The 13,151-nt window shown below is 50.0% G+C and overlaps 1 protein-coding gene across 1 annotated transcript; it reads right to left on the bottom strand.

Moving 5' to 3' along the window:
- Positions 1 to 1,432: 1,432 nt before the first annotated feature.
- On the bottom strand, positions 1,433 to 11,606 carry NDUFAB1 (NADH:ubiquinone oxidoreductase subunit AB1). Its single transcript, XM_029082929.1, has 5 exons — positions 11,406 to 11,606; positions 5,281 to 5,403; positions 4,708 to 4,795; positions 2,725 to 2,837; positions 1,433 to 1,595 (listed from the first exon to the last, which is right to left on the bottom strand). Exons 1-4 carry the CDS (start codon positions 11,589 to 11,591, stop codon positions 2,746 to 2,748), a joined length of 489 nt encoding a protein of 162 aa, XP_028938762.1. The 5' UTR covers positions 11,592 to 11,606; the 3' UTR covers positions 1,433 to 1,595; positions 2,725 to 2,745.
- Positions 11,607 to 13,151: the final 1,545 nt, after the last annotated feature.

The raw sequence follows: 13,151 nt of genomic DNA, 5'->3' as shown, positions 1-13,151 counted from the left end.
TCCTTAGGAGGCCTGGAACCCGAGGGAGGGGATGGCCAGCCCCTGGCTCAGGTCCAATTTGCAGTCCACCCATTTACCCACTGACTGCCCCCCTGCCACTTGGGGGACAGGTGCATGGTGACAGGGCTGGGAGAGACAGGTTCTCAGCCACCTCCATATTGTAAACTCGTTATGGGCAGGGAATGTGTCCGCTTACTGTTACACTGTATTCTTCCAAGCACTTACTACAGCGCTCTGCACACAATAAGCACTCAAGAAATAGGATTAAACGACCATTGTGCAAGTTTGAAGAGGGGACCTCTGCACCCAGGAGCAGCCATAGCTTCTGAGTCTGGGATTGCTGTTAGTGATTTATTTCTGGACCGTGAGCTCGTTGTGGGCAGATTGTCACTGTTTATTGTTGTATTGTAGTTTCCCAAGCATTCAGAACAGTGGTCTGCACAGAGTAAGTGCTTAATATGACTGAATATTAGTCTCCCTCTCTAGACAGTTTATGGGTGGGAAAGATGTTTACCAACTCTGTTCTAGTATACTCTCCCAAGCACTTAGTACAGTGCTCTGCACCCACTAAGTACTCAATAAATACCATCCATGATACCTGTTCAGTGCATACTGAGGCTCAGTATGGCCTATGGGAGTCAGAAAACCTGGGCTCTAAATCCAGCTCTGCCACTTGCCTGCTGCGTGACCTCGGGCAAGTCATTTCACTTCTCATGAGCCTCAGGCTCCCTCATTTGTAAAATGGGGATTCAACACCTGTTCTCCCTCCTACTTACAATGTGAGCCCCATGTGGGACCTGATGATCTTGTACCTACCCCATTGTTTGGAACAGTGCTTGGCACATAGCAGGCACTTGACAAATACAATTATTACTATGTACCATAACATCCCTCTGCCTCTCCCCAGCACTTAGAGCCATGAGGCAGCTAAGCGGGCCATGATCTAAAAGGACAGGTGGAGGACAGTCCCGCAGGGAAAGAACTAATGAGGCCTATGCCCCACCTACCCCCACCAATCCTATTACTGCCATCACTTGCGAGTTCTGCGTCCTGTGTCTCTGCCCTCTCAGGTGAGGAGGAAAGATAGCCAGGGAGCCCTCGATTGGGGAGTGATGACACTTAGTACACAGCAAGCACTCAAACACCAATGACTGACTGACAGCTGAACTCCAAAGTGACTGTGAAGGCGGGTTGCGGGCATTGGCGGCTGCGCCCGTGCTCGGGGCCACAGATTCCAGGAATACCGGCCCTGAGGGAGGCAAACTCGGTGAGACCTGTACCCTAACTACAGTGGAAAAAGACACCAGAGCTCTCATGGCTGAGGACCCTTCACTTAAAAAAAAAATAATAAAAATAAAGGGATTGAGTGGGTAAATGTTAAATGAGCTAACCCTTATATTCCGGGGAATCAAATAACCACAGATTGAGACCATTCTGGTATTATCTGATCGTTTTTAAAGGCCAACATATATTCAGACAATTTAAATATGACTTCCAACAGAAATACTCTTGACAGAAGCAGCAGCACTGCAATGCGATGTCACATTCAGACATTCGCTGGTATCATCCGAGTCCTCTAAGTGAAAAGGGATTTCCTGTTTAAAAAAGATAAACACCAAAAAACCAGGTTGGACTTTTTTTTTTTAAAGTATTCAATATCAGCTCTGCAATAAAACATTCTCTGAGGTGTCAGATGCTCACAAAAGCCAGATGGAGCCATGACTAGAGTGACCGTAAAGATATGGAAGCCAAAGTGTTGCCCTCTCCTGATTTACCTTGATGGTACTGATGCCTGACTACTTGTTCTGTTGTCTGTCTCCACCTTTCAGACTGTAAACCCGTTGTTGTGCAGGGATTGTCTCTATCTGTTGCCGAATTGTACATTCCAAGCACTTAGTACAGTGCTCTGCACACAGTACGCGCTCAATAAATACAATTGAATGAATGAATGATCCCAAGGTCACAGTGTTCTGAGCTTTCCCTCATGTCTCTGTGAAACGAGGCAGGGGCACAGCTTATCTACCCTTGAAATGTTTTGGGAGTTCACAGCCTCTTGGATTCCAAGCAAGCAAGAGTTTGAGTGTCCCAGGGTGGGACTACATTTTCCAGAAACAGTTGCCTGGGAAGAAAATCTAGGGACGCGTAAAGCTCATCACGGATAGGGAATGTGTTTGCTAAAATAAATGTTATATTAGTACTTAGTACGGTAGTCTGCACATAGTAGGTGCTCAGTAAATACCATGGATTGACTGACATGTGGCCATTCCCAGAGGGGATGGCTGGAGCGTGTGAATTTCTGAGGCTGTCCCGACAGATCCGATTTATGAGTCACCCTGCTGGTGGTGACCCCAGGGCTTAGGTTTCCATTCATTCAACCATTTCCAGGTTAGTTCGTTTTAGAAGCGGCACCCAAATCTCATTATAGGCAGCACAAATTCCCTGTCAGTTTACTCCAGAAGACAATGGCCCAGGGGCCACACTGCCTTCTCTACCTTTTTATCCGGCCTAAACTGCCTCAAACCTCACCCCACACTCCTGTAAACTACCAGCGAGGGAACTAAGTACCAGGAAATTTATTCTAAAGTCCAGTGCTTCTCCCAGCTTGGCGCTCCTACAGTGACAAAGCCTCCTTTGTTCCAATTCACAGCTATTATTCATTTCTAATCAGTATTTAAAAAGATAACAAAACTGAGTATCCTTCTGAGAAAGGCACTGACTGCTTACCTGAATGCAAAGAAAAAAAATTTATTCGTACACATCCTTCTTATCTGCAATGTAATCTACAATCTCTTGTGGACACATTAGCTTTTCTGCATCGATGTCAGGAATTTCAAACCCTGGAAGACAAATTGACAGTTGTTAAAATATTTCTTAACAGCATTAGGGAGAAAATATAGTGTATGGCTAGGGTGACCACAAACCCAGCTAACCCAAGTCGGCCACGATTCTGGGGTACCCTTCCAGAAATCAACCCCAAATCCTACAGCCTCGCAAGTACTCCAGAGGTTCAGCAGCGTGGCTAAGTGGGAAGAGCCTGGGCTTCGGAGTCAGAGGTCATGGGTTCGACTCCCAGCTCTGCCACCTGTCAGCTGTGTGACTGTGGACAAGTCACTTAACTTCTCTGTGCCTCAGTTACCTCATCTGTAAAATGGGGATTAACTGTGAGCCTCACGTGGGACAACCTGATTACCCTGTATCTACCCCAGCGCTTAGAACAGCGCTCTGCACATAGTAAGCGCTTAGCAAATACCAACATTATTATTCCCGAAAAACACTAGCTTGAAGGGCAATTAGTGTTTCGGAGACTACAACTCCCACTTACACCTGGGTCACCTGAGCCTTTCCCCCCCAAAACACGTTCTAGGTGTGAGAGGAGTTGACTCTGAGGCCATGACGGCGTGGCCGAAGAACGCAGCTACCTCCAGGAGAGAACTTGTCCCTCTCTCCCTCCCAGAATCTGTGAGAGGAGCCATGGAGTTCTGGAGCGGCCTGTTGTACTGATCAAAAAGTGCCCCTTCCCAAATTTAAGGAGAATTTCAGTTTGAGCTCTCCAGATTATGGTCACTTGAGGAGTAAAAAGGGAGGCTAACTTCCTTGAGTTTGGAAATCAAGTTAAGAAAAAGAAAAGGCTGCTACCTGCATAGGAATGATAAAAGGGCTCGGTGATCTAGACACCAGAAGCCGGCATAGCTGCCAAACCAAGCACATCTATCAAAATCTTTCATTCTACATTATATTGCATATTCTATTGTACGATACTGTATCACACCATACTCTCCCAAGGGTTTGGGAAGCAGTGCGCCTAAGGGAAATAGCACAGGTCTGGGAGTCAGAGGACCTGGGTTCTAATCCCCACTCCGCCACTTGCCTATTGTGTGATCTTGGGCAAGTCACTGCACTTCTCTGTGCTTCAGTTCCCTCATCTGCAAAATGGCGATTCAGTATCTGTTCTTCCTCCTTCTTCAGACTGTGAGCCCATGTGGGACCTGATTATCGTGTTTCTATCCCAGCGCTTAGTACAGTGCTTTGCACGTAGTAAGGGCTTAACAAACACCTCCATTATTCTTATCAGTACATTGCTCTGAACACAGAAGCACTGGAATATGATTGACTGATAACAGAACAAGCACTCCATGCCAGCTGGTCCGGAGGTTTTACAAGCACCAACTTGGCTAAATTTTCCAGTACAGCCTGGTGTGGCCTCCCGGCTGCCTCGGCCAATCAGTTTACTGAGTCGGGAGGTTACAAGTCGGAGGAGCTTATTGGGTTAATGATCCCAAATCAAATCAGGAAAATCTTCAGTGTGGGTACCGGGAACCATGCTGGAGAAAGCATGACAGCCTCTGGGGGCGGGAGGGGGGTGGGTTCTTGGGACCCAAACATGCTGTCGATCCTCAGTTGTTAGAGCCAGGGACTGTGGTGTCCACGGAAAGGTTAAGGGCATCATTTCCCTCAGCCTTTTAAAAGCCAATAAAGCAGAACACCGAGGCCCAACTTAACTTTGACAGCCTCCACGCCTTAGGTCACACACACAAACCAGGGTCAAAGATCTCCTACTCAGTTACCCAAAATATGTATATTTTGCCCTTGTTCACGTCCATCCCTCCGGTTGAAGGTTCCTTCATTTCCTTCTACTTAATGCCCAGTAAGAAAAAAAAGAGCGTTCCAATTCAGAACAAAATTCATCGAGGCATATGGATTTGTTACCAAATTCATCTTCCATGGCCATTATAATTTCCACTTGGTCCAAACTGTCCAAGCCCAGGTCTTTCATGAAGTGGGAAGATACCGAGAGCTGAAGGAGAAGAAAACTACAGTAAGTCTGGCAGTTTGTGAAAGTTTTTAGACTCTCCACCCTCCCAACTCGCTCCCATGCCGCTTTTTTGTGGGGGAAGGAGGATGAAGGGCGGGGAAGACACAAGTGTGGTACAACCAACTTGAATTACATTAAATCTCTTTTGGGTGTGAATAATTTTCATTTGGAAAAAAAAAATCCATCTTCTCAACTTCCATCTTTGGTAGCAGAACACTTGCTCTTGTGGACACTGATTATTCAGGGACGGGGAATCTGACTTCTCCTTGACTTCTTGAATGTGAACTGTTGCTAAACATCCTCACCAGTGGGACTTTTTTTTTTTTTTAACAACAGGTTGGGGCAGACCAGAGACTTCAAATATAAAATGCTTTAAAAGGCCTGTCTCGATTCTCAAATGACACTTCTTTGGAATTCAGCAGCACAAGGGAAGGGCTAGATCTTTTAGAAGACTTCAATTAGATTACCTTCTCTGGGTCGATCTTGTCGTAGAGTTTCAAGACATAGAGTACGCGCTCCTTAATGGACTCCAACGTCAGAGGTGGTAAGTCGCTATACTGGCGAGACCACTGTACGAATGTACTGGAAATCTAGAGAGGAAGGCAAGCACGGAAAATTACCTCTTCAAATGAAGCTGTGGGTGCATGAGCGACCACTCATCTTCTTCACAGAGTTATTCCGGATGGAAAAAATTCATGTCATGTGACTTCCCCCACCCTGGGCCCGGTAAAAAAAAAAATCTTTCATGCATTCCTCTTAAATTATTATTCAATTGCCTCCCTTGAAATAAACTGCCATCACCAAAGAATGAAAAGGGCAATAAGTGACCCATCTTGGGTCAAGATTACATAAAACCAACCTACCCAGGCACCATTTTGTTTTGGAAAAAATACAGGCAATTCCTGATAGCCCAGCCCTGTTTTTCGGTTCTGAGGCCCTCCTGAAACTCTGGTGGACCTTCAAACCACTAGATCTTGCTCAGTGCAATAATACCATGGGGCAATCTCTCAAAATTAATCCAACAGGAACGAGAGGGTTCTTTCTCCACTTACACCTCGGCGCAACAGTTTGGCTGGCCCACAAATCTCAGAATGGATTGGCCAAGTGTGGCTAGGGGTCAGAAGGGCATACAGATTTCCCTCTCTAGCCAACTTTTAAAAGTGGGAGTCAGTGGAGGTCCCTGCCTTGGTCTTGGAGCTGACGGGGGTGAGCGAAGCCCCAAGCTGACCCTGAAACCAGCTGCCCCTGGGGAGGAGAGGGCGAGGCTAAAAATCTTGTACCCAAAGTGGCAGTTTTAGGGGTTAGCGCCGTGGACTCCCACGTCTTTGGTACATCAGGATTTAAGATTACAATACTTTGCTGTCGGGGAAAGCGAAAGGAGATTTGTAAGCCACAGATACTAATTTTTAATGACGAAATCAGACTTCAAACAACGAAGCCAAGTTGGCCTCAGCACAGCTTCACTGGGTGAGGAGTATGACTCTCAAATGGCTGCTGAACGGGGAGCTGAAAGGAGGCAACCAAAAGCCAGAGGGTCAGAGGAAACACTTTAAAGACATGGTAAAGTGCAGTCTCAATCAATAGGAAAGACGGCATAAGATAGGCCCAGACGAATCAGCTGCAATCAAGAAAGGGGTGGCTCGGGCTCAGCACACGTTTCTATAGGTTCGCGAAAACAAGAGGTGAAATGCCAACCTACTCGCTGTACCTCGACCTCACTAATTCGCGGTGACCTCCCGTCCACATCTTGCTTCTGACCTGGTACGATCCCTGCCCCCTTTATATCCGACAGTCATTCTCCCCGTCCCCCCTTCAGAGCCTTATTGAAGGCACATCTCCTTCAGGAGGGCTTCCCCACCTAGCCCCCTCATTTCCTCTTCTCCTATACCCTTCCGTGCCACTCTTGCATTTGAAGTGTTCAGACTGTGAGCCCGCTGTTGGGCAGGGATCGCCTCTGTTGCCAAACTGTATGTTTCAAGTGCTTAGTACAGTGCTCTGCACATAGTAAGCGCTCCATATATACGACTGAATGAATGAATCTGCCTCCTTTATTTGCCCCTCCCTCAGCCCCACTGCACTTATGTATTTAAGGGTAACTTCTATTATGTCTGTCTCCCCTAGACATAAGACATAAGACTATAAGCTTGTGGTGGGCAGGGAACTTGTCTACCGACCGTTATATTGTATTCTTCCAAGTGCTTAATACAGTGCTCTGCACACAGTAAGCGCTCGGTAAGTACAATTGATTGATGGACTGAAACCATACCACATGCCTCTACGGAGGAGGGCTAATCTGTGTTGGTGTTTCAGAAGAATGGAAGCTCTGGTCCCACTCTGACCTTAACAGCTCTCCCCACTGGTAAGCTTCTCTATCACCTCTATACACATAGAAGGGCAATCCACCAAATGGGAAATTTCTACCATTAAGTCCTCAAACCTTCAGAACTCCTAGAGAAGGTAGAAGCTTCTGGAGGTTGAAGTCTAACCACGGCCTCCAGGCATAACTAGGTCTACCCCCAGATGGAATGACTACCCTACTTTTAAAGCTCTGCAGGGAAGTTTTCGCCTAACATCTAAAAAACCAAGTACCTCGGACACCCTTCCATTAGGGATTTCTTCCCCTGGGTCTAACTGCATCTTTTCCTGGGGAAATTTAAACTCTCTCTTCTTTACAAGCCGTGACAGGGCACACCTGATTACCACCAACCTCACTGGAAGAGGGTGTTCTAGTGGAAGGAGCCTGGGAGTCCGGGTTCCTGGGTTTTAATCTTCACTCCACTACTTCAATAGTATTTGTTCAATAGTATTTATTGAGCGCTATGTGCAGAGCACTGTACTAAGCGCTTGGAATGAACAAGTCGGCAACAGATAGAGACAGTCCCTGCCGTTTGACGGGCTTCCGGTCTTCTGGGGAAGCAGCGTGGCAGAGTGGAAAGAGCACGGGCTTTGGAGTCAGGGCTCATGAGTTCGAATCCCAGCTCTGCCACTTGTCGGCTGTGTGACTGTGGGCGAGTCACTTAACTTCTCTGTGCCTCAGTTCCCTCATCTGTAAAATGGGGATTAAGACTGTGAGCCCCACGTGGGACAACCTGATTCCCCTGTGTCTACCCCAGCGCTTAGAACAGTGCTCTGCACATAGTAAGCGCTTAACAAATACCAACATTTTTTTTTTTTTTTTAATCGGGGGAGACGTCTAATCGGGGGAGACGGACAGACAAGAACAATGGCAGTAAATAGAGTCAAGGGGAAGCACATCTCGTAAAAACTTATGACCTCGAGCAAGTCATTGACCTTCCCCGTGCCTTTGTTTCCTCATCTGTCAAACGGGGATTAAATACCTGTTCTCTCCCCAGCCTCTTCGACCGTGACTGCGGTGTGAGTCGGGACCATGTTCAACCTGATTAGCTCATACCTACCTCAGCGCTTAGTACAGTGCTGGGCATATGGCAAGCAGCGAGCAAACACCACAATTATTATAACTGAAGGGCCCCTGTGTAAAGCTCTGTACCGCAGGCTGGTAGAATGTATAGAGTACAACCCTAAAGTTCCCAGTATCCTTGAAAGTGTTTCACAGCCATTCAGTACAACACGGTGCCCGGGAGTGGGCCTGGGAAGTTTGGGCGGACACATCCTGCATTTCCACATGGTCCTTCTCCCGGCGATGCTGACTCAGGTAATAAGAGTAACGGCACCTGTTAATCTTCTACCACGTGTCAAGCACTGTACTAAACAGGTGCTGAATCCCCATTTTGCAGATGAGGGAACGGAAATACATAGAAATAGACTAAGTTTCTCGAGGGCAGGTGTCGTCTTCATTGTACTTTACTGCTTTGGGAAGCAGCATGATGGGGCGGATAGAGCACAGGCATTGAAGTCAGAAGGTCAAGGGTTCTAATTCCTGCTCCGCTACATGTCTGCTGTGACCTTAGGCAAGTCACTTCACTTCTCTGGGCCTGTTACCTCGTCTGTAAAAGGGGATCAAGACTGAGCCTCACACGGGACAGGGACTGTGTCCATTCCAATTTGCTTGTATAATAATAATAACAGTGATGGAATTTGTTAAGGGCTTACTATGTGCCAAGCACTGGGATAGATCCAAGGTTATCAGGTTGTCCCACATGGGGCTCACAGCCTCCATCCCCATCTTACAGATGAGGGAACTGAGGCCCAGAGAGGTTAATTGACTTGCCCAAAGTCACACAGCTGACACGTGGTGGAGCTGAGATTAGAACTCCCAACCTCTGACTCCCAAGCCCGGGCTCCTTCCACTAAGCCACACTGCTTTTCTATAACTGTGGCATTTGTTAAACTTATGTACCAGGCTGTTCTAAGCGCTGAGGTAGTTGCAAAGTAATCAGGTTGTCCCACGTGGGGCTCACAGACTTCATCCCCATTTTACAGATGAGATAACTGAGGCACAGAGAAGCTAAGTGGCTTGCCCAAGGTCACACCACAGCAGACGTGTCAGAGCCGGGATTACAACCCAGGTCCTCTGTCCATGACCCAAGCCCATGCTCTTCCCACTAAGCCACTCTGCTTCTCCCTAATCACGCTATTTGTTAAGCACTTGCTATGTGGCAAGCACTGTTCTAAGTATTGGGGTAGATGCAAGGTAACCAAGTTATCCCATGTGGGGCTCACAGTCTTCATCCCCATTTTACAGATGAGGTAACTGAGGCACAGAGAAGTTAAGGGGCTTGCCCAAGGCCACACAGCAGACATGTGGCAGAGCCAGGATCAGAACCCATGTCCCCTGTCCATGACCCAAGCCCATGCTCTTCCCTCTAAGCCACGCTGCTTCCACTCCAGCACTTAGTTCAGTGCCTGGGCACACAGTAAGCCCTGAACAAATACCATAATGATTATTATTACTCCCAAGTGCTCAGTACAGTGCCTTGCACAGAGTCAGCGCTTAATAAATGCCACTGGAAGAGAAGCAAGTAAAGTGAGTCGTCCAAGGTCACCCGGCAGATAAGTGGCGGAGCCGGGTTCGGAAGCCAGGTGTTCCCTGCCGGGTCGGTGCTCTACCCCCTGGGCTTCGCCGCTGCCCCGGCCCCCCTCCCCCTGCCCTGTCAGGTCGCCCACGGCTGGCAACTGGGTCCACGGGGGAGAAGAAAAATTAACGGTACTTGTTAATTATTTGATGCCTACTTGTTCTGGGGTCCCTCTGCTCTTTCCCCTTCCCCTCAGCACTGTGCTCATTTGCATATATTATTTATTACCCTATTTTGTTAATGAGGTGCACATCCCCTTGATTCTATTTATCTTGATGATGATGACGTTTTGTTCTGTTTTGCTTTGCTGTCTGACTCCCCCGTTTAGACTGTGAGCCCGTCACTGGGCAGGGATTGTCTCTCTCTGTGGCCGAATTGTCCATTCCAAGCGTTTAGTACAGTGCTCTGCACATAGTAAGCGCTCAATAAATACTACTGAATGAGTGAATAAATGAACGGTCCGTCTCCCCCCTTCTAGACTGTGAGCCCCTGTTGTTGGGCAGGGATTGCCTCTGTGGCCCAACTGTCCATTCGAAGTGCTCAGTCCAGTGCTCTGCACACAGTAAGCGCTCCATAGATACGACTGAATGAATGTTAAGCCCTTCCTCTGTGCCAGACACTGTGCTAGGCGCTGGAGTGGAGCCAAATTGGGTTGAACAGTCCCTGCTCTACATGCGGGGTGTGGAAGACGTGAGGCCCCATTTGGCCCCGGACCTTAATGACATTATACCCTAAAATACCCTTTCAAAACCATATCGTGGCTCGGTGGAAAGACCCCGGGCTTGGGAGTCAGAGGTCACGGGTTCGAATCCCACCTCTTGTCAGCTGTGTGACTGTGGGCAAGTCACTTCACTTTTCTGGGCCTCAGTGATCTCATCTATAAAATGGGGTTGAAGACCGTGAGCCCCACGTGGGACAACCTGATCACCTTGTATCCTCTCCAGCGCTTAGGGCAGCGCTCTGCCACATAGTAAGCGTTTAACAAATACCAACATTATCATTCTTATTAATCGTGGTATTTGTTAAGCGCTCAACTATGTGCCAGGCACTGCACTAAGCGCCGGGGTGGATACAAGCGGATCGGGTTGGCCACAGCCACTATCCCACGTGGGGCTCCCTGTCTGCACCCCCGTTTTCCAGATGAGGTCACTGAGGCCCAGAGAAGCGAAGTGACCTGTCCCAGGCCCCAGTCCAGGCAATCAGTCCAGCGCTCTGCAGAGAGTAAGCGCTCGCTAAAGACGACCGAATGAATGACTGAAAGTGGCGGGGCGGGGATTCGAACCCATGACCTCTGACTCCCAGGCCTGGGCTCTTTCCACTGCGCCCCGCTGCTTCTCCGTACAGCCGCTTCGACGACGACGGCGTGTGCGCGGCGCACTGCTCTAAGCGCTGGGGAGAGGGGCCCCCGGGAGGGGAGAGGGGCCCCCGGGAGAGGCGAGGGCCCCGCGGGCCGGAGGGGGGAAATGAGGGGGCCAAGGTCACTCGGTCAGAGCCGGGGGGGGGGGAGGGGGAGAGAGGAGGGGGCAGGGGGCAGGGGGCTCCCCACGTGACCCCCGCGTGACCCCGCCGTCTCGGTCTCGGCCCGGGCGGCGCCTCACCTGCGCGTATCCGGCGTTGGCGTGGGCCATCCCGAGCCGGGGGGTGACGGCGATGGCGGGGCCCCCGCTGAGGGTCCGGGTCGGGGCCGGGGTCGGGGCCGGGGTCGGGGTGGGGTCCTGGCGGGCGGCGGGGAGGCGGCGGGCGCAGGCCCAGAGGCCGCGGGCCCAGAGGACACGGGCCGCCATCGCCGACCACACCCACAATGCACCGCGACGCCCCGGCACGCGCACGCGCGCTCCGCGGGGCCCCGCCCCGCCCGGCACAGCGACCCCCTGGCGGGCAGGGCCGGCGCTGCAGGCGGCTGCCAGCGCCAGGAGGACGGAGGGGGAGGGAGGGGAAGGGAGGGAGGAGGGAGGACGGGGAGGAGGGAGGACGGGGAGGGAGGGAGGAGGGAGGACGGGGAGGGAGGGAGGAGGGAGGACGGGGAGGGAGGGAGGAGGGAGGAAGCGGGGAAGGGGGATGAAGGGGGAGGAGGAGGAAGGAAGAAGGGAGAGGAGGAGGAGGAGGGAGGAAGAGGGGAGGAGGAGGAGGGAGGAAGAGAGGAGGAGGAGGAGGGAGGAAGAGGGGAGGAGGAGGAGGAGGGAGGAAGAGGGGAAGGGGGAGGAGGGAGGAAGAGGGGAGGAAGAGGGGAGGAGGAGGAGGGAGGAAGAGGGGAAGGGGAGGGAGGAAGGGGAGGAGAAGGAAGGAGGGGAGGAGGGGGAGGAGAAACAGGAAGAGGGAAAGGAGGAGCGGGGAGGCAAAAGAGAAGGGGAGGAGAGAAGAGGGGGAGGGGGAAGGAGGGGGAAGAGGGAAAGGGGGGGAAGGGGGGGAGGAGGCAATAAGAGATGAAGCCGCATGGCTTAGTGGAAACAGCACGTGGGTTCTAATCCATGCTTCACCACTTGTCTGCTGTGTGACCTTGGGCAAATAACTTCACTTCTCTGTGCCTCTGTTACCTCATCTGTAAAATGGGGATTAAGACTGGGAGCCCCACTAGGCACAACCTTTTATCTACCCCAGCACTTAGAACAGTACTTGGCACATAGGGCTTAACAAATACATAGGGCTTAACGAATACCATAATAATAACAATCATTATTAATAGTCACAGATTTACTGAACACCTCCTGCGTGCAGAGCTCTGGACCAAGTGCTGGAGGGAAAAAAATGCACACGTGAGAGAAGCAGAATGGCCTAGACGATCTGGGTTCTAATCCCGGCTCCGCCACGTGTCAGCTGAGTGACTTCGGGTGAGTCACCTCATTTCTCTGGAACTCAGTTCCCTCATCTGTAAAATGGGGATTAAGTCTGTGAGTCCCCCGTGGGACAACCTGATGAGCTTGTATCTACCCCAGGGCTTAGAACAGTGCTTGTCACATAGTAAGCGCTTAACCAGTACCGTCATTATTATTATTATTAATTAGATCTCTATTAGTTTATTGTTAGAGCGCTATTAGTTTATAGAGATCTGGTCTGTGACACAGAAGGACCTGGGTTCCAATCCTTGCTTGGCTACTTGTCTGCCGTGTGACCGCTTTACTTCCCCGGACCTCGGTTCCCTCAACAGTACAATGGGGATTAAGACTGTGATCCCTCTGTGGGACAGGGACTGTGTCCAACCAGATGATTATTTTATATCTACCCCTGTATTTAGAACATGTAAGTGCTTAACATGTTAGGTGCTTAACATGTATCGTTATTATTATTAGCCAAGGTCCCTGGTCTTCCAAAAGTTCACAGTCCAAGAGGACGAAAGGGTTTGGCTG

Source organism: Ornithorhynchus anatinus, chromosome 2 (genome assembly GCF_004115215.2).
Source record: "Ornithorhynchus anatinus isolate Pmale09 chromosome 2, mOrnAna1.pri.v4, whole genome shotgun sequence".
Taxonomy (NCBI): Eukaryota; Metazoa; Chordata; class Mammalia; order Monotremata; family Ornithorhynchidae; genus Ornithorhynchus; species Ornithorhynchus anatinus.
This window is presented reverse-complemented; position numbering and strand designations above follow the sequence as displayed.

Coding starts and splice junctions, on each gene's coding strand:
- NDUFAB1 (XM_029082929.1), bottom strand. CDS start 11,591: ATGGCGGCCCGTGTCCTCTGGGCCCGCGGCCTCTGGGCCTGCGCCCGC. Junction 5,404..11,405: donor CCAACGCCGGATACGCGCAG/GTGAGGCGCCGC, acceptor CTTCCTCTCTAG/ATTTCCAGTACATTCGTACA. Junction 2,838..4,707: donor GGCCATGGAAGATGAATTTG/GTAACAAATCCA, acceptor TTTGTCTTCCAG/GGTTTGAAATTCCTGACATC.